The sequence below is a fragment of the Saxophila tyrrhenica genome (assembly GCF_035928015.1).
Source record: "Saxophila tyrrhenica strain CCFEE 5935 chromosome Unknown scaffold_2, whole genome shotgun sequence".
Classification (NCBI taxonomy): domain Eukaryota; kingdom Fungi; phylum Ascomycota; class Dothideomycetes; order Mycosphaerellales; family Extremaceae; genus Saxophila; species Saxophila tyrrhenica.
In genome coordinates, this window is record NW_027041734.1 from 1,566,022 (window position 1) to 1,584,174 (window position 18,153).

Here is an 18,153-nt window from a genome sequence, read left to right on the forward strand (position 1 = left end):
GGAGGTGGTGATGGTAGTGATGAGGGTGGGTGAGCTGGGGATTGCGGGTACTTGCGCTGGCGATTCGAGCGCGGCATTTGAGTCCCTTCTTGACCTCGTCGGATGGTTCAGGGGAAAATGGATGGAGGATGTTTGTACCATAACCATAGCTTGAGAGCATTCATATCATGCCACTACCGAATCATGCATCATGCTGTCTGGCCGAAACAAAATACCTCTCTCTCTGGCCCCTTCTCCTGAGAGAGTGTTGGAGCTGCGACTTCTGATGCTCGTTGGTTGGAAAGGTGATTGGCATTTGTAGACTCGCTAATGACGGAACAACAGCGGGAGGTTCCACTCCTCCAGATACTCCGGCAGCAGCGGAGGGGGGTGATCATCATCCGACGAAGCGTGTCGGCTTCGCCTTGTCACCTCAGAATCTACCATATCATGACCCCGCTGCTGCCAAACCCCTTCCCCCTTGCGAAATCAAGTACGCCGCACAGAAGTCGGACCCTATCTCGCCTTCGTATACCGCCCCTGCCGCATCTGCTCCTGCAAACTCTCCTCCTGACTCGGCAGCGGGGCGCGTCGTCTCATCCCACCGCCGTTGGCGCCATTCGTAGGCGGCGTAGGTGTAGGCGTGTTCCCGATCCCCGGCAGCCCTGGCGGCAACGGAGGGAAACCGGGCGGTGGTTGGAATCCTGGCGGTAATGGGGGGAAGTTCGCCGGCATTCCTGGGAGTTGGCCCGGAGGCGGGAGGCGGCCGCCGCTGAGTTCGAGGAGTTTGGCGAGGTCGATTGGGGGGCCGCCTTGGGGTAAGGGTGGGAAACCGGGGATATTGGGGGAGGTTTGAGCGCCGCCGGTGCTTGTTCCGTCTGGGAAGGGAGCAGGCATGGGTGCATTGAGTCCTGGTAGGCCAGGTAGTAAGGCGCCGCGGCTCGGCATCTTCTGGTCCACGAGCCCGTCGGCTTCGTCTTCGGCTTCGGCTTCTTCCTCTTCGCGTTGGCGCTGGGCTTCGTTCTTCTTCCAGGTGCCTTGGGCTTCGGCGGCGGATTGGCCGATGTGCCAGCGGTCGTTGAGGTAGCTGTCGTCGCCTGGTCGGGGGCGGGTCCAGAAGCGGGTGACTTTGTCGTTGGAGCCGGTGGCGAGGATGTGGCCGAGTGGGTGCCAGTCCATGCTCCAGATTGAGTAATCGTGGGCGAATTCGGTTTTGTGTGCTGGGTGGATGGTTTGTGTGGGAGCTTCTGAGGGGTTTTGGGAGTCGTAGGGCGAAATTGTGGCAGGTGTGCCTGATGGTGGGTTTTGTTCGTTCAGGAGATGGTGGATCATGGTGCCTTTTCCGCTAGCGGTCGTCAGAAGGGCGGAGTGGATAGGATGCCATACAAGTGAGTTGATCTCTGCATCATGGCCTTTCAGCAGGAAGACATCCCGCATCATGCGAATGTCGAACACCCGTGCTGTTTGGTCTCGCGCGCATGAAGCTAGGAGGACACCGTTTGTGGGCTCAAATTTGGCCATCGATACGGTGTTCTTGTGTCCATGCAATGTGGTAAGACATCTCCCCGTCCGTGGATCCCAGAGCTTTACTTGATGATCCTTCGACCCAGACACCAGCAGCCCTTTCGTAGGATGCCAATCGACACACTTTGCATCCCACTGATGTCCCGTCAAAGTCGACTGCTCCGCACTGGTAGCAAAGTCGAAGATCTTGAGTGAAGCATCATCCGAAGCAGTGACAAACTTGGAATCTGTTGGCGCAAAGGCCAGATCGCGGACTGGGTCGGCGTGCGCTTGGAAAGATTTGAGGTTGTTGAAATTGGTCTGCCAATACTTGACAAACCCATCTTGATCCGCAGAGAGAAGCCATTCATCGTTATGCGCATACGTGACAGCACGCACAGCACAATCGTGCGCCTGCATGATAGTCTCGAAGTTGAAACCAGTGCCGTTCCATAACGTGAACTCGCCACTCGTACTGGCAGTAAGCAGCCGTCGACCCTCCGGCGTCCATTTCACCACATTCACTGGATGTCGCACTTTGTTCAGCGACGAGTGGAGGTGCTTTGCTGGGATCGAGTCTGCTGCCTTGCCTTTCCGCGCTGCTGGCGGGAGCATGTCTTCTACATAGCTCGCGCTGGGCCTTTCTGCTTCGAATACTCGCGCATTTCGACCATTCCGCCGCCGATTCTGCATCCAGTGGACGTAGGTTGCGCCAATGTCAGTAGCATTTCGGCGATTCGGTCGCCCGCCTCCCCTCCTGTCTCTGTCAAAGCCGCCACGGTCGTCCCCGTAGCCATCCATCACGGCGGCGCGCGCTTAAAGCCCCAGAAGCTCAGTTTAGAGCATGCAATGGCAAATTGGCGTCGTCAGGTCCTGAGACGCGCCGCTGTCGATAGCGCCCCTTGTACTGGCTCGTCAAGGCGGTTGCGATTGAGCGCGCAGTATTTCCTAATTTGGCGTGACGAGAACACTAAATTGTGTCATCCAGTCCCTGATGTAGTGGCGCGCTGCGAATGGAGTCGTGAAGCGATCGATATGCTTCGAAGTTTAAGACGTGAAGTGCTGGTGTCATGTGGAAAGTTGAGCACAGACCACCAGCCCATGAGCTACGGCAAGTGCGATGGATGAACGACCTACGATCGTCCTCTACGGTCCTAGACTTTGGTCATTATCAACTCACCGGAGCCGCCGTCTCGAATAGAGCTAACAGGAGACACTAATCCGTCGAAGAGAGAGCAGACTCCCTTCATCAAGCGGAAGAGCATTTATCAGGCCCACTGCATCTAGTGCTGTCATTGATCCGGGGGGCAGACGATTCTGTTTCGAAGGCACTGTATCTCTCCGACAGATAGGGAGACATTGGGCAAGTGCTCCAGTCTCGTAGCACTTGAGATCGTGTAAGAGAACAAGGTACTAGTATAGTATAAGATTCTCATCTATCGTTCAGTCTTCCTTCCACACCACGATCCGAACATCAAGACATATCTTCTGTACCATGACAAAGATATTCGCGACCGGCGGTAAGTATCTAAAATAACCTTACTTTGACCACCAAGACTAACACGATCAGCGACCGGCTACATTGGCGGCGATGCTCTTTTCGCCATAGCCCAGGCCCATCCCGAATACGACATCACTTGTCTGGTCCGCAACAGCGACAAGGGAGCTCTCGTGGCGAAAGACTATGCCAGCTCCAAACTGGTGTATGGCGACCTCGATAGCGTAGATCTTATAGAGGCCGAGGCGAAGAAAGCTGATATTGTCCTAAGTACGGAAATAAACTAGCCCACCAAGAGCCCAGCTAACAAGAAACCAGACTTCGCATCAGCGGACCACGAAGCGGCGGTTAAAGCGATGTTGAAGGGAGTCGCTGCCCACGACCCCACGCACCCAGGCTTCTACATCCACACATCAGGCACCGGCCTCCTCCTCCACGACGACATTTCCCAAAAGACTTACGGCGAAGCCTCGTCCCGCATCTACGACGACCTCGCCAACATCTCCGCCATTACCTCCTTCCCGGACGCCGCCCCGCACCGTGTGACCGACAAACTCGTCCTCGCCAGCGGCTCCGAACACGGCGACAGAGTCAAAGTCGCTGTCGTCTGTCCGCCGACTATCTACGGAACAGGCAGAGGCCCGGATAACAAGCGCTCGCATCAGGTTCCAGAGCTTGCCAGGGTGACGTTGGAGAAGGGACATGGGGTGCAGGTGGGGAAGGGGGAGACGTTGTGGAGTAATGTGCATGTCCACGATCTTTCGGATTTGTATGTGAAGTTAGTGGAGAATGCAGCAGCGGGGGAGAGTCTGGCGGAGTGGCCGGGGAAACCTGCGTTATGGGGGAAAGAGGGATATGTGAGTTCGGTCCTCTTACTTACGCTGATGGGGTGAGATGCTGATGTGAGCGCAGTACTTCGCCGAGAACGGCGAGCACGTCTGGGGCGACATCTCGCGCCTCGTGGCCAAGGAGGCGAAGAAGCAGGGCTATATCAAGACTGATGAAGTCAAGACGGTCTCATCTGAAGAGGCCAGCGAATTGACACCTTTCGGCCAGGCGATCTGGGGCGCCAATAGCCGGTCGCGCGCGAAGAGGGCAAGGGAGGTGTTGAGATGGGAGCCGAAGGGTGCGTCGTTGGAGGATGAGATCAAGGCGAGTGTGGAGTGGGAGGCGAGGAAGTTGGGGGTGGAGCCGGGGCATGCTAAGGTTGCTGCTGGGGATGCTTGAGACTCGTACTTTATATCCGTTGATATGAGCCGCGTACACGTGGGCGGGATGTGGATGTTCTGTATATCCGGTATTACGGTTCTCCAATGCGAGATTAGCGGCGCACGCCACGTGGCTTTCAAGATTCGTGGCCCATTTCGTCCGACGCATTGGACGTTCACGGGGATGCTGGAAGCGATGGTACAGAAAGATGTGTTGTCCGCTAAGCGCTGAGGAGTCCACTCCATGCATCATCCAGCTCTGTTTCGGATTCATACCGTGCATACCAAGTACACGTATGTATAAGAGAAGCGGTAAGACTGACTCAGCGACGCCGCATCCAGACCCCGTCGATCCCTTTGGGAGTTCGTGATGTTTCAGATTTCGTCCTCTGCGGTGATTGGCTGTGTTCGCGATTCCTATCGATTTAGGCAAGAAGGAGCTTCGGCCTCGGTGTTGGATGATCGATTGACTTTCAGCGCGACGTTGAAGGGAGGAAGAAAGTGTTCTTTATACCTAGATTATTGTTCTCCCTGTCCGACAACGGCACTGCCTTCGTCTACAGATTCTGGAGTGACCGGGTGACACTGATCTCTAGCTGCAGCGTGGAAGCGCGGGAGTACAGCTCATGCAGGTGCTCTAAAGGTGAGACAGCTTCTGTTGGCTTATTCTTGCTGCACGCCTGTCCTTCAGCCCTGCTGGCGGCCGGAACACCGACTTGCTTGCTACACGACATCACTCTCTTCTCCATGACCTCAACAGACGACAGGTCGAGCACGAGAGGCCTGCAATAACACGGCAGGATGAAGTGGGAGATACCGCGACTGGTAAATGCCTCCTGCCCTGCCCCACCGCAAGCTGGCTCGTCCAACTGACTCCACATTCTTCACGCACAGAAGATCGGCGCGCACCGCAAAGACGACGATGGAGGAGACTCGCCGCCCGTCACGCCCAAATCCGTCGTCCCGCCGCTGTCTCCACGAGTCGACTACGAGCTGCGAACGGCCTGCGCGTTGGTGCTGCAGAACTTCAAGCCGTCCGACTATGTCTACCACGAACGGTTTGGCGATGACGGAGACGAAGAGCCGCAGCTGGACTACAAGACCCAACTGAACTATGCGGCATTCATGCAGGCGTTGGAGGATGATGATGACGATGCAGGAGCACCGCTAGATCCTGTGTATACACTCGCGCATCCTGAGAGGAAAAGGGCCGACAGCAATGGCAAACAGGCCGAGTCTAGGCCACCGCAGGTGGAGCAAAAGCCTAAAGCGCCCAGGAAGTATAGTGGTGGGCTGTGGGAGAGGGTGAGGAGTGAGCAGGATGAGGAAGAGGAAGAACAAGTACCTCCTGAACCCATACGGCCAGCTCCAGCTTTGCCACCTGCAAAGGCTCGTTCTGCATCTCACACGCGATCGAAGTCGCAGCCATTGCAGTTTGGGAATACGAGGATGAAGGAAGACGCGCTACGACGGCCAGGAAGTGTGCCTAGGTCGAGCTCGATGATGACGACCGGTTCTGCATCTGACGCGACGGACTACGGCTGGAAAGGCTCTACTGCGCCTACCAGTGCTGTTGATACTCCGGCACATCTTTCGAAGCGGACATCATCGCATTGGCTGTCGGGACCGAAAGATGGCGTTGATGCGAAGGCTAATGTTCTTGACAACGACTGGATGCGGCGGGAGTTGGAGAAGCACAAGCACGCGCAGGAGGAAGCGAAGGCATTGCAACATGCTCGAAACGAGAGTGACGTCCTTGAACTCGCGGTTGCGGACAGTGTAGCTGAGCCAGCCTGGCCACTTGTCAAGGATGCACAGCCTGTCGTTATCGAGAAAGCCCCTGCACCGATACGCATACCAGCCCGGAAGCCAGTCCCAAAGTCAGACACGGATATGAGCGGGCCCGTCTCTCTTCACCAGCGCTCGAACAGTCGACCAAGCGCGGAGATGAGGCGATCCACCAGCCGCAAGCGACACACTCCTCGTTCAGAGAGTCGGACGGAGCTGGAGATGCTGCGGCCGGAGAGCCGCCAGGGCAAGGACAGCTTGGACACTTTTGCCACAGCTCCTACGAACCCTGTCAACCCTCAAGAGGTGTATCCCGAAAGACGGCCGAGAGCACCTTTCTCGACTGCGAACCACTCTGAAGTACCTAGCAGGTCGCGGAGCATTACGCGCCAGATCAGAGAGTTTATACGGCCAAGCTCTCGCCAGTCGAGTCGGAAGCCAAGTCGTCAGCCGAGCTTCGATATCAGTCGGCCGGAGAGTCGGTCGCGCTCGATTGACTCTGTGCGCAGTGCTGTTTCTGCGCTGTCGTCGAACGACTACACCTCGAGCAAGTGGAAGAGTTGGCGGCCGTTCCAGCGCAGGGACAGCACGACTAACGTCGATACTAATAACGAGGATGACGGAAAAGGTCAAGGCACCCCTGATGGGTCTGCAAAGTCCAAGAAGAAGCCGCCCATCAACCTGAACCGTGAACTGCCGCCGTTGCCGTCACTGGACCAGTGGAAGGACGAAGAGCCAGAGCCTCCTGTGCCAACGAAGCCGACAAACTTCGTTGACCAGACGAACACCTCCAATGACGCAGTTCAGCACTACGCCACGCAGCCACAGCTAGTCCAGCATACCCTATCTGACGGCCCAAGCACCTTCGCCAAACCCCTCGACTCCGCCGTCACCATCACCCCAACCCAGCCGACCGCCCACCCCAAACGCACCTCCTCCCTCCGTGCCATGCTCGACCCCTCGAGATTTCCCCACCCACCGCAATCAACCAAACCCGATCCGGTCTTACGCTCCATCCCCACCTCGCCAGGCAATATTCAAGACGCCAATACCAACATGTCCGAAGATCTGCACACCCCGCTCGTCTCCCCCAGTTCGGTCCGCCGGACTTCGACTCAACCCATGGGCACTGAGCGGTCTGGTTCGAGCCGGAGTCGGAATTACTTTTCGTCCGGGGGTTTGTCGAGGACGATGAGTAGTTTGACGAGGCCATCGAAGGGGTCGAGTCCGGGGGTGGGAGTTGGGGGGAGTAAGAGCGTTTCTATGGATCAGGCGAGGTCTGGTGTGGAGCAGCAGGGGAGGGTCAGAGATGGAGAGGCGGGTGCGGAGTCGATGGGGACCGAGAAGGAGAAAGGGAAGAAGCGGTGGTGGCGGAGCGCGAGCGGAAAGGGGTGATTGATGAGTGGGACGTATCGTGGGAGCGGAGTTCAGTGATTCGCCCATGCTGGATGGTGACGGGATGGAGGTGAAAGGAGTGTTCATGATTATTGCGGAGTATTGCTGATATCGGTTTGCGGATACCCTTGGGAGCGAGGCGTTTGGTGGTGTTTGCACGAAGGCTGCGCTGAGCGGGCGATGGGTGTAGATAGAGATACATATCTGCTGTTGTATAAGAGATGTTCTGCTCGAAGCCTTTGCGGCCATACCTTAACTACATGCTTATACTGTGATCGCAGGGACTGTATATGGTGGTTTCTGGCCCAGTCAAGCTTGTCAGGGCCAAGGCGACCGACGCATGAGGCAGGTCGGGCATGTAACGTCGCACAAGAACATCCTCTCTCATCACGCGTCAGAGGTCATTGGCATGTGAATGAAACCTCCCTCGACTCGGCAGCGACAACCCCCTCATCTCGTCTCCACGCCAGCAGGAAGGCGCCAGGGGAGTCAAGGCAGTCGCAACGCCCAAGTCTCAACCTCACCTCACTCTTCAGACAACTTCACTTCAGCGCTCGGGACAACGACGCACATCTATTTTTACCCTTCGTCCCAACCACCTCTTCAATGCCCATTGGTCTTCTTGACAACGGGAAGGGTAGTCTGAAACTCGTATTGTCGACGTGCGTCGCTATTGAGGACAATACAGGCTCCACTTCGAACGAGACATATCTCTGCTTCATTCTGGTCTGAGAACTTGGACTTGAGACTTGACGTTGACTGTGAGATATTTTCTTGTGAAGACATTGTTTGAAAGCATTTGTGTTGTGCGAGACATCTTCTGACTGGATTCAGAGCAAGACATATCTGGTGACTCAACGACGACTGCCTTGTGCCTTCACGGACCACCTCAGCAGACCAGTCTCACCAGCCGAGTCAACACGTGCAAATCATCCGCACCACTCAGAAAAACTCAAACCGAAGACTTCAAACACCACAAGGAGCGCCGGACGTTCTTCACCACCTCCTCACTACGACCAACTCATCATTTGTACACCTCACCACAACCCTCCCACGTGGAATCAACCAAAGCACCACCACCGCCATCATGTGCCGCATCCAAACCTACCACTTCACCACCTGCCGCCACACCCACACCGTCCGCCTCTCCCACTGCAACACCAACATCAAAATCAAGTACCCCTCCTCCCGCGTCCGAGCTGCAGATGAAGAGGACTACGAGCTCAGCATCGCCTGCCGCGGCGGCACTTCGGAACTCTACCACGCCATCGCTGGTTTTTGCGACAACTGCTTCCGCGTCGAGGCTGAGGCCCAGCTGCTGGCGGTGTTTCTCTACGACCTCGCGCTGCTTGAAGACCACCCGGACCGCATCAAGGCGCAGCATGAGTTTGAGAAGGCGCTGAGCGAACTCGACCGCATTCTCCCAAGCGGCCCGCTGAGGAAGCGCGCCCCAGCGCCGTCGAAGTCGTACATCGAATTGCACAAAGTCCCAAGAAAGCAGAGCCTAATGCGCCGTGAAGTGCTGCGCAGCGACGTCAGGGGCTTCGAGCACGAAGGGTTCGAGATGGACTACTCGCCCGGGGCCTGGGGGGCTGAGGTGCAGAAGATAGCTCAGGGGTTTGTTGAAGAAGAGAGTGAGGAGTGGATGCCGAGCAAGTTTAAGAACAAGAAGGGGGTGGTGTATCAGGCGGCTGAGTGGGGTGGTGATGAGAAGAGTGGTGATGAGGGGTGGGGTGGGTCTTCGACTTCGAGCGGTGGTGATGATGAGGGCTGGGATTCGGGGTCGACGTCTGACTCCAACACTACCGACGACGACGAGGGAAGCGAGTCTGAGTCTGAAGGCGAGACGAGCGACGATGACGAAGATGATGAACCGACCACGCCTCCGAACGAGTCATCCGAAGTTGACGAGGCGACGCCAGTCAAGCCGAAGAGCCTCCTCACATTCGCCGAACGCATCCGCCGCCGCGAGATGGATGCCGTTGAGCAGATGAAGGTCATCGAAGCCTGAACGCGCGCAAAGCATCAAACTCACAGCATCATGGGAGATTGCTGCAGGGTATCACGACAGGGCATGCTTGGATCAGGAATAAAGGCGAGAGCATCACGGCAGGACACGAGGGCACGGAGTTTGTCAAGGGAACGATATCGGGCTAGGAATTCAGGAGAGATGTTCAATACAGGTGTCTGGCGTTCTGTTTCATTCGAACTTGCACTTTTCCTATGTCGTTATCGAGGCAGGAGTTCAGGAGAGATGTCCGGCACAGGGCGCTTTGTTAGACATTGGCAAGTTGTTCGGGGCAAAGGTGGTCAAACTTGCAGATTTTCTTGTTGTAGACATGGTGGTTTAGCAAATCAAGACACCTCAACTCATCAATCGAGCTGAACAGCATCAGCCCATCAGTACATATGCGCCCCAATTGAACAACCAGCAAGTCATGCTCCTCGTCGCTTGAAACGCTCACAATGCATCGTCGCTTCATCGATAAAAGCCTCCTCCATAAGTGTTTCCGCTTCCGTAAGCACCACTTCCATAACCACCGCTGCCACCACCATAGCCACTTCCGTACCCAGCTCCACCCCCATAACTCCCCCCACCACCCCCAAACCCAGAATAAGAACGCCCAGTCGACCCCTTAGCCGTAGAACCAAGATCCTTCTAAGACCCCAGCCCCGACCCCGAAGCCCCGGACGCTCCAAAATCCCCGTAAGCCTCCCCCTGCCCGAACCCCCCTCTCCCTCCGCCTCCAGACATCACGTTCCGGTCCTTGGCAGTCTTCTCCCGCGTCAAGGTGTGGAATTTCGAACCCAGCGCTTGCGCTTCGGAGATCGAGCGCGTGAGGGAGGAGAGCAGGGTTGTGAGGTGCACGTCTTCCTTCTCCTTTGACGCGGCGGAGGCGAGGGAGGAGTGGTGGGTGGTTTCGGAGGATGATGTCGGGGGCGCGAGGAGCGGGAGGCGGGAGAGGAGGGCGGAGATGCTGCGGAGGAGGGGGTGGTTGGTATCTTCTGCTGGGGCTTCTGTGGAGGTGGGCGAGGTGAGGTAGCTGGGCGGTAGGGACTGGAGGTATGAGCGGATGAGGTTGATGCGTTGGTTGAGCATTTTGATCGCGTTGGTTTTGGCGGTGAGGGAGGCGATGAGTTCTTCGTCTTCCGGGGAGAGGACGGAGTGCGTGCTGTCCGGGTCACTGTCGTCGTCTTTCGATTTGCCTTTGCCTTTCCCTTTCTTCTCTGCAGTTTTACTACTGCCCGCTTCTACCGTTCCAGGAGGCGGGATCGTGTCCGCTGCTTGAGGTACTGCTGTCGCGTTTCCACCGCCCGTAGCCACGAAATCCACAGCAATCATCTCTGCCTCGCCCGTCTCGACCTCGAAGCTCAATTCCCGGAATCTGACGTCCTTGCTTCCAACCTCTCCACCCTCCTGCTGATCTACCACGCTCTCGTATATCGTAATCGGCAGCTTCCCTCCCTGCAACTGATCCACCATCTCGGCATGAAATAGTACCAACATAATCGCATCCGTCTCCACCATCTCCTGCACCTGCTTCACCACTTTTGCATGCTCCTCCGCCGGCCCCACTGTGCTTCCCAGCATGAAAACCGCCTGCACATCTAATGCTGGAACCTTGTGTACGTCCTTGTACTGCTCCATCCGATCCGCGAAGAATTCATGATTGAGAAGGATGTCGGAATCATTCTGTAATGAGGTCTTGACTTCGTAGGCGTGCTCGAGCGTGATTGTGCGGCCGTTTTGTTGGCCGATGACGGCGCCGACTATGGGGTTGGGCTGGCGACGGGAGATGTGGCGGGTGATGTAGTCGGTGATGGTGAGCAGGACGAGGGGGTGGAGTTGCACTGAGAGGGCGGCGTCGGGGGCTTTGGTGGTGAGGAGGTCATTCGCGGTGGGGTCTGCCATTGTCGCTGGCGGTGGCGGTGTTCGAATCGGAATGGTCAGTGGGGATGCATGTGGTGGTGTTGTACAACGATGTTTGAGCTCGCGGTAGCTCTTGCCTGAGGTGATACTGCCAAGACTTCCGTTGTTATCGATAAGCGATTCATGCCGCATCAAAGGCAAGAACCGTGGAGGCTTCTTCCACATGACAAGACATGGTATAGCATGATGATGCTTCTCAGACGGTGTGCAACTGGGAGGTCAGCATGCCATCGCTCGAGGAAAGTCGCCGACAGGTAGAGCAGAGCCTTGAGGGCGAGACAGACCACGATGCGATCCTCGCAAGCCTTCAGAACGAAATTGACCGACACAATGCGATCAAAGACGACCAACGAGAGAACATAGACGGTCGCAGAAGATCACGGCGTGAGGACGAATGGCGATCACCTCGCGCATCGAAGTTCCGATTCAAGCATGGCACGAAAGATCCACAAGACGATCGTAGAAAGCATCGCCGCTCACGGCGGGAGGACAGCTACGATTCGGCCGGCGAGCGTCGGCACCATAAGAAGCGCAGGAAACATGGCACTCCTTCCCGCGAGGACCCAGATACGCAGGACTCCGATGCAGCGCATCCCTTCCCTCGGGAACCCGCGGACCCTTCTTCCATGGACACAGACGCCTTCCGCGCATCGCTCTTCGACGCTTTGGCCGACGACGAGGGGGCTGCAGCCTATTGGGAGAGCGTCTATAACCAGCCCATCCACGTCTATCCGCGCCCGGCCCAGCAGAATGCGACGACTGGCAAGCTGGAGCAGATGAACGATGAAGAGTATGTCACGTACGTCAAGGAAAAGATGTGGGAGCGAAAGAATCCTGAGGTGGTGTTTGAGCGGGAGAAGAGGGAGAAAGAAAGGAGAGCGGAGGAGGAAGAGAGGACCAGGAAGCGGGAGGAGTTTGTGCGGAGGAAGGAGAGGCAGGCTTGGGAGAGGGCGCAGCGGTGGAAGGGTAGAGAAGGTGCTGGCGATGGCGAGGAGGATGAGGATGCGTGGGAGAGGTATGAGTATGCTTTTACCGGCGACTCCAACCGTCCCGCCACTCAGCCTACCAAGGAGGCGCCATCAGAATCCGAGTACACCACCGCCTGGTCCACCTACCTCTCCTCCTGGTCCAAGTTGCTCACTTCTCAGCCAAGCGATTCCGACACTAAGCTCGCTAATCGCCTCCCTTGGCCCGTACTTCCCGGCAAACTCGTCCTCAAGCCCAACATCGAGGCCTTCATGCGTCGCGCGCCTGCCGACAGCGCTAAGGATCGATTACGTACGCTCAAAGCTGAGCGCGTGCGCTGGCATCCGGACAAGATCCAACAGCGCTTTGGTGGAGAGGTCGACGAGGGGACAATGAAGCTTGTTACGGGCGTGTTCCAGGTGGTGGATGCGATGCTGGAGGTGGAGAGGAAGGGAGGTGGTGGGTGAATGAGCTGTCTATCTTGACAGATTGGAAGCAAATACCGTGGATTGCCGCTATTAACTTCATTCTCGAACCATGACCATGAACTTAACAGGCTCGAGGCATTCAGCTCGCGTGGCACGATCAGCAACTTCAGCTCAACGGGGATGCGCTTCTCGATTTCTCCCCAGGTGGAGGCGCTGCTCTGTCCAGGCACCGAGTTTCTGTCCAATTCCGGACAAGGCTGGGTGGGGCTCAGGCGCCCTACTGCAGATATTCGAGAATTGCCGCTTTGATGCTGTCAACGCGAAGCCGATGTACTGTGTTGACAAATCATCCTGGCTCGGAGAAATATTCCCATCTGCGTATCACCTCGACAATCGTGCAGCGTTGCATGCCAGCACCTTTTTCGCCTTTCACAAGAGTCTAACCCAACCTCACTCACCTCGGCCGGGGAAGTGAAGTCGAGACGATAAGGCGTCCCGCCAAGCTGTCTAGCTAGGCTCTGCGTTAGCTTCTTTCTAAGCTTAGAACTCCTGCGCATGGGGACAAGGCTAACTTCATCTCATCTAGAGCGGCAGTCTCTTCCTCCCAGCACGGCATGCCGAAGAGAACCGTTGTTTACGTACCGAAAGCATGATGATTACATGTATGGCAGGCCTAAGCTGACAAAGGCGTTCTTCACAGAGTTACACTTGCTACTGAAAACCCAGCTCGTAGGGCGATGACTATCGCCGGCAAACAACACCTGTTTTCGATCGAATGCAATGGAGGGTCTGGGTGGTCTGGGTGCCAGCTGGTCTTCTGGTGCAGTCTGGAATACCAGGATGCGCACGTCGGTTGTGGCTTGGGGGCCGAAACAGCAGCTGTCTGTTGGCGTGCAGGATCAATAACATTTCTAGCTAATGGATGATTAATGGCCCGCCATCTGCTCTCAGGCGTCGCGCCGATTCGAAGGATCGATATATCAGTGTTGGCTCAGCTCCTATGTGTGAGTTGGCGAGTATCTCTTCTTCATCCTTGAATCCGGCACTGTCGCCGCTGGACAGTCATCACTCGTTTGACCTCTGTTCGTGTTCTTGAGGACCACAGGACGCATCTGTAGTTATCGAGCCGGCAAGATGAGTGATCTGAAGCACGATCCGTCCTTCTCTTACCAAAGCGTCAATCCCACACCCGAACACCAGATCTCCGAGGATGAAGCGATAAGGCCTCAGATCGAGCTGGGAGCTCATCCCCAAATGGCACGGAAACGAGGGTCTTTGGCAACAATCATCTGGCAGACGATCGCCCTGCTGTGGCTCGTTCCTGTCGTCGCTCTGCTCTACCTCAACTTCACCGAGTACATCATTGGAGCGAGTGCTTGGTGTCCTAAAGGTCAATGCTGGCTGGACATGTTCAACCCCAACCAGGCCATTCCACGACAGAGGGCGAGGGAGTTCAATAAAGCCAGCCATGATCTCCTTGGGGGACTACAGTTCGTCGCGAAAGCTCTGGAGGTCTGGTTCGGCATCATCGCTGCGGCTTTGATGTACATACTCACGATGAAGGCGGCTGGCTACAAAGAGGGCCTCCCTGTCGGCTATTTGACTCGACCACTGGAGTTTGCGGATCCGATAACACTTCTTGACCCACTGTTATGGAAGACTGGGCCCTCGCCATTCGGTAAGAAGAGCGCAGCAGATAAGCGAGTTGGTCTACGAGTCTGGCAGCTGATCGGACTGTCACTGTTCCTCTGCGTTCTCATCAACCTGATGGGTCCAGCTACTGCTGTTTTGGTGATTCCGGCATTAAACATTATCCCAACCGCCAAGGTGGGACAGCGTGTATTCCAAGGCTTGAACGCAGCAGAGCCGCCGAGTACCAGGGCCGATTCCTGGATTTGGTGGAACCTTCACGCCAGCACGCATTGTACTAAGCAAGAGATCCAAGCCAAAAACTACTCGTGCACTTTGACTCCTTTTGGCGATTCTATGGATGCGTGGGTCAGCACTTACATCGCGAGCGACGGAGACGCCGGCATCACCACGCAGCTGGGCTTGTCGTTCGCGGCGAATTACACCTCCAAAATCAAGACTGACAACGCGATGGAGCTGTTATACGGACTGGCAGATGGCAAACAACAATACAAGGACTACACATGGTGGACTCCAAACCGACAGGTGATCACGAACCTGTGAGTCTTGCTATGAAAAACGATAAATCCACAGCACCAACTGATGTTTGTCCTTCTTACAGCTACAATGACTACCTGGCTGTGAAACTCTTGTCGTTCGGCTTCACCAAGAAATGGATCACCAACCATTCCGCTCGTCAGCTGTACGATACCGATCCGATCAAGACGTACGTGGAGTACAACAAGTCGCTCGAGTTATCACTTCTCCGCGACGGCGTCGTGCTGGGAGCTGTACCGACGAAATGGGCTGACTACAACTTCACGGACCACTGGGTGCGTATGCGACAGCAAAAACTGCTCGATAATTCTCAATCCACTGACCGTTCTGAAGACAGTGGAGGTAGATGCCAACCGTCAAGTTCGGTGCTACGACAATTACGACCTACGGTTCACCGCCTTGTCTACATCGAGCTGGACTGGCAAGTACACGAGATGCATCCGCACAGGTTCAGGCTGGAGCAGCGAGAACAAGAAAGCACAATTCTTCACCGATCAGATCTACAACAACGCGACTGGCAATACCGACCCGGGTGTCGACATCACCGTGTACACATCGGACAAGGCGGCATACTTCAAGGATGGCAAACGCCCGTCCTGGATCCCTGCGCCTTGCCTGAGCGTTGGCCGGCTGCTCAACAACACGATTTGCCCGTGGGAACGCATCTTCACCGCGGACGAAGACTCTGACGTGTTTAATCGTACCCAACACTCCGTGACAGTGGAGTTCTATATGGGAAACGGATCGTCTGACACCCACTTCGTGGTCGACTTTGTGCCCTACTACGACTTTACAATGTACTCCCTCAACGCCAACCCGGTCTCCAACCCAGCCAAGCTCGTGCAGACCGCCGACCTCCCCGTGCACAACGCGCTCAGCTTTGCCATGGACCCGAATTGGTATGTCGCGGCGTGGTCGACCAGCGAGCAGGGTTCGTTGTTCGCCAACCGGACCACCACTCAGCTCCTGCAGAATGTAAGTAGCCACTAACCCAACTCTCGAGACGTGCGAGATAGCTGACACACTCGTGCCCGCAGACGATGCAGAGCCAACTGCAAAATCCTTCCAACGACTGGATCTACAATCAGAATTACGACTATCTCGCTCTCATACCCACCTTGCAAGCCCTTTCCCTCATCGACTACAGCACCGCTCCCGTCGACAGCCACATCAACACCAAAGATCCTGCGCGCCCCATCCTCTCCCGCTGGGCTCAAATGTACGTCTGGTCCTATGGTATCGGCTCCCGTACCTCCGAGCTCGGCGTCGCTGTCGCCATCGCAGGCTGCTTGGTCGTGCTGTGGCAAGTCGTGCTGGGTCTCGCGGATCGCAGACGCTATCGTAGCCCTACGCAGCTTGTTGTTGCTGCGCTGGAGCATTCACCACGAGGAGAGTTTGAAGGGAAAGGACATAATGAGGTGGAGATGGCAAGGGTGCGGTTTCATATTCGGGATAACGATAGTCAGGTCGGGAAGTTCTCCTTCTATGAGCCGGAGGAGAAGGAGCAGGGGGGTGAATATGGTACTGTTGTACACTGATGGATGATGTGGATATGGGCTGCAGGCTTTGATGTTGAACTGTAATTTAGCGAGCAACCATGAGCAATGATCTATTTGATTCTGGGTCCCAAAACCAATGCACTGACAGAATTGCAAGATCCGTTCTGGCCCATCTACTCGCTGTCGCTTCCCACCGTCAACGTCCCTCCTCTTGTTTGACCTTCCGTGCTGTGGACCTCCTTTGGACGAGCTCCGCACTGCTTAGCAAGTTATCGGCGAAATGTTCCCAGCATCTCCGTCCTGATTGTCTGGCACGTCCTCCGGCCTCTGATGGTCCCGCAGAGACTTCTCCATCCATCTTACGCTGGTGTTTGTGTGTACCTCATCATCAGAACCCAGGTGTCGTTCGTCTAGCCCGGAGGACGCTTAAATCCGGCCACGTACTCTCGAAGGATACCTCAAGCGGCACAGCCAGTGCGGCGGTCGTCTACGCGTTTGGTCGAGTTGCGCTGCGTCTTCAATCTGGTCAGGCCGTCTCTCTTTCTCCAGATTGACGGGTGGAAGGGTTCTCCAAGACACTTCCAAGGTTTCAGGACCACGCCACGCTCTGAGACCTCCTCATCTTCTTTCCCCGTGTCGAGACACCTGGTTTCCCATCTGCCCATTATTGAGTCTTTCACCGTGGACTTCTCCAGTACGGGCCCGCCGGAAGTGCTTGAACTGGGAGTGCGAAGGTGGCTCGGGTGATGACTGAATAGGAACTGTGTGAAGGACGATGAGCGTGATTGCGGCGAGACTTGCCTTCTTCTCGAGCAGCTTGATCAGCCTGATCGAACCTCAGCGGCACGAGGAGGAATTGTCGCACGGAGCGTGTTGTGCGATGGGAGGGGAAGCCGCAATTTTCAGCTCTGCCGTCGCAATGTGGAGCTCCGTGGAGGTCAGAAAGAGAATGAGTAGATAGAGAGCGACCAGGTCTACTTTAATGCGAATGTACTTGCCTTCCTCTCAAGCGCTGGATATGTTCTCAACTCAGCCCTCAGTCTCTCTGAGCAGCTCAAGACCGTCAAAATGAGCACATTTCGAGCGAAAGGAAGGAGTAGCAGCAACTCCTCCGCCCAAAGCTCCACATACCACACCGCCAAGACCGCAAGCCGTTCGGTAGGCTTCAAGCAAAACACCCTCACCACACTCTCCACCACCACCACAGACCCGTCCATAGCTCTATAAACAGCGAAATAACCTCATAAACCCCGACACACCCTCCACAACGTTCTCGCACAAGAAACGAAGAAAAGCAAGAAAAGATTGAAGGAATCGAACCTCCGAACGCCTGCGCAAGAGTCGTTGTTCTCAGCCCACTAGCAGCTTATTGATTGAAGCTTGTGAAAGCTGAATCGATCAGCTCTAAGAAAGATGTTAGCAGGGCGTAATAACCCAAGGTACGTTAACAAATGAAAGGCTATCTAAAGGCAACTGGGCATGGCAATGGCATGGCAGCGGCAGGGTTACTACGTTTCCTCCTCTTGCGACTGGGTCACGCCGGCCCCCAGCCCGGAAGACACTTTTCTGTAAATGAATATATTACTTGCGAAAGGTGGCCGTGGTCGGCCGGTGTCGTGCCGGTGTGGGGTTGTGGCGCGGACAGGGGCGGTGGTGTTGGGAAGGGCGTTTGGTTCAGAGAGTGCTTGTGCAACGATGCAACGTCGTCTCGATCACGGAGTTGCATGGGTTTGATCGCAGAGTGTTGCTCATCCTCATCGTATTTGTTTCG

The 18,153-nt window shown here is 55.9% G+C and overlaps 7 protein-coding genes across 7 annotated transcripts; 5 read left to right on the forward strand and 2 right to left on the reverse strand.

The window, feature by feature from the left end:
* Positions 1–495: 495 nt before the first annotated feature.
* Positions 496–2,732, reverse strand: PFS2_2 (pre-mRNA cleavage and polyadenylation factor (CPF) complex subunit; the record flags this gene model as incomplete). The annotated part of the gene is made up of 2 exons (XM_064798994.1): positions 496–2,297; positions 2,663–2,732. 2 exons carry the CDS (start codon positions 2,730–2,732, stop codon positions 496–498), a joined length of 1,872 nt encoding a protein of 623 aa, XP_064663321.1.
* Positions 2,733–2,977: 245 nt separating this feature from the next.
* LTR77_001735 (uncharacterized protein) lies at positions 2,978–4,207 on the forward strand (the record flags this gene model as incomplete). Its single annotated transcript, XM_064798995.1, has 4 exons — positions 2,978–3,002; positions 3,053–3,250; positions 3,299–3,837; positions 3,893–4,207. 4 exons carry the CDS (start codon positions 2,978–2,980, stop codon positions 4,205–4,207), a joined length of 1,077 nt encoding a protein of 358 aa, XP_064663322.1.
* Positions 4,208–4,989: 782 nt separating this feature from the next.
* On the forward strand, positions 4,990–7,371 carry LTR77_001736 (uncharacterized protein; the record flags this gene model as incomplete). Its single annotated transcript, XM_064798996.1, has 2 exons — positions 4,990–5,013; positions 5,083–7,371. The coding sequence occupies 2 exons, from the start codon at positions 4,990–4,992 to the stop codon at positions 7,369–7,371; spliced, it is 2,313 nt and encodes a 770-aa protein (XP_064663323.1).
* Positions 7,372–8,458: 1,087 nt separating this feature from the next.
* On the forward strand, positions 8,459–9,382 carry LTR77_001737 (uncharacterized protein; the record flags this gene model as incomplete). Its single annotated transcript, XM_064798997.1, has 1 exon — positions 8,459–9,382. The coding sequence occupies one exon, from the start codon at positions 8,459–8,461 to the stop codon at positions 9,380–9,382; it is 924 nt and encodes a 307-aa protein (XP_064663324.1).
* Positions 9,383–10,030: 648 nt separating this feature from the next.
* On the reverse strand, positions 10,031–11,284 carry LTR77_001738 (uncharacterized protein; the record flags this gene model as incomplete). The annotated part of the gene is made up of 1 exon (XM_064798998.1): positions 10,031–11,284. One exon carries the CDS (start codon positions 11,282–11,284, stop codon positions 10,031–10,033), a length of 1,254 nt encoding a protein of 417 aa, XP_064663325.1.
* A 242-nt stretch (positions 11,285–11,526) lies between these two features.
* On the forward strand, positions 11,527–12,735 carry LTR77_001739 (uncharacterized protein; the record flags this gene model as incomplete). The annotated part of the gene is made up of 1 exon (XM_064798999.1): positions 11,527–12,735. One exon carries the CDS (start codon positions 11,527–11,529, stop codon positions 12,733–12,735), a length of 1,209 nt encoding a protein of 402 aa, XP_064663326.1.
* A 1,095-nt stretch (positions 12,736–13,830) lies between these two features.
* Positions 13,831–16,421, forward strand: LTR77_001740 (uncharacterized protein; the record flags this gene model as incomplete). The annotated part of the gene is made up of 4 exons (XM_064799000.1): positions 13,831–14,885; positions 14,948–15,162; positions 15,221–15,858; positions 15,921–16,421. 4 exons carry the CDS (start codon positions 13,831–13,833, stop codon positions 16,419–16,421), a joined length of 2,409 nt encoding a protein of 802 aa, XP_064663327.1.
* Positions 16,422–18,153: the final 1,732 nt, after the last annotated feature.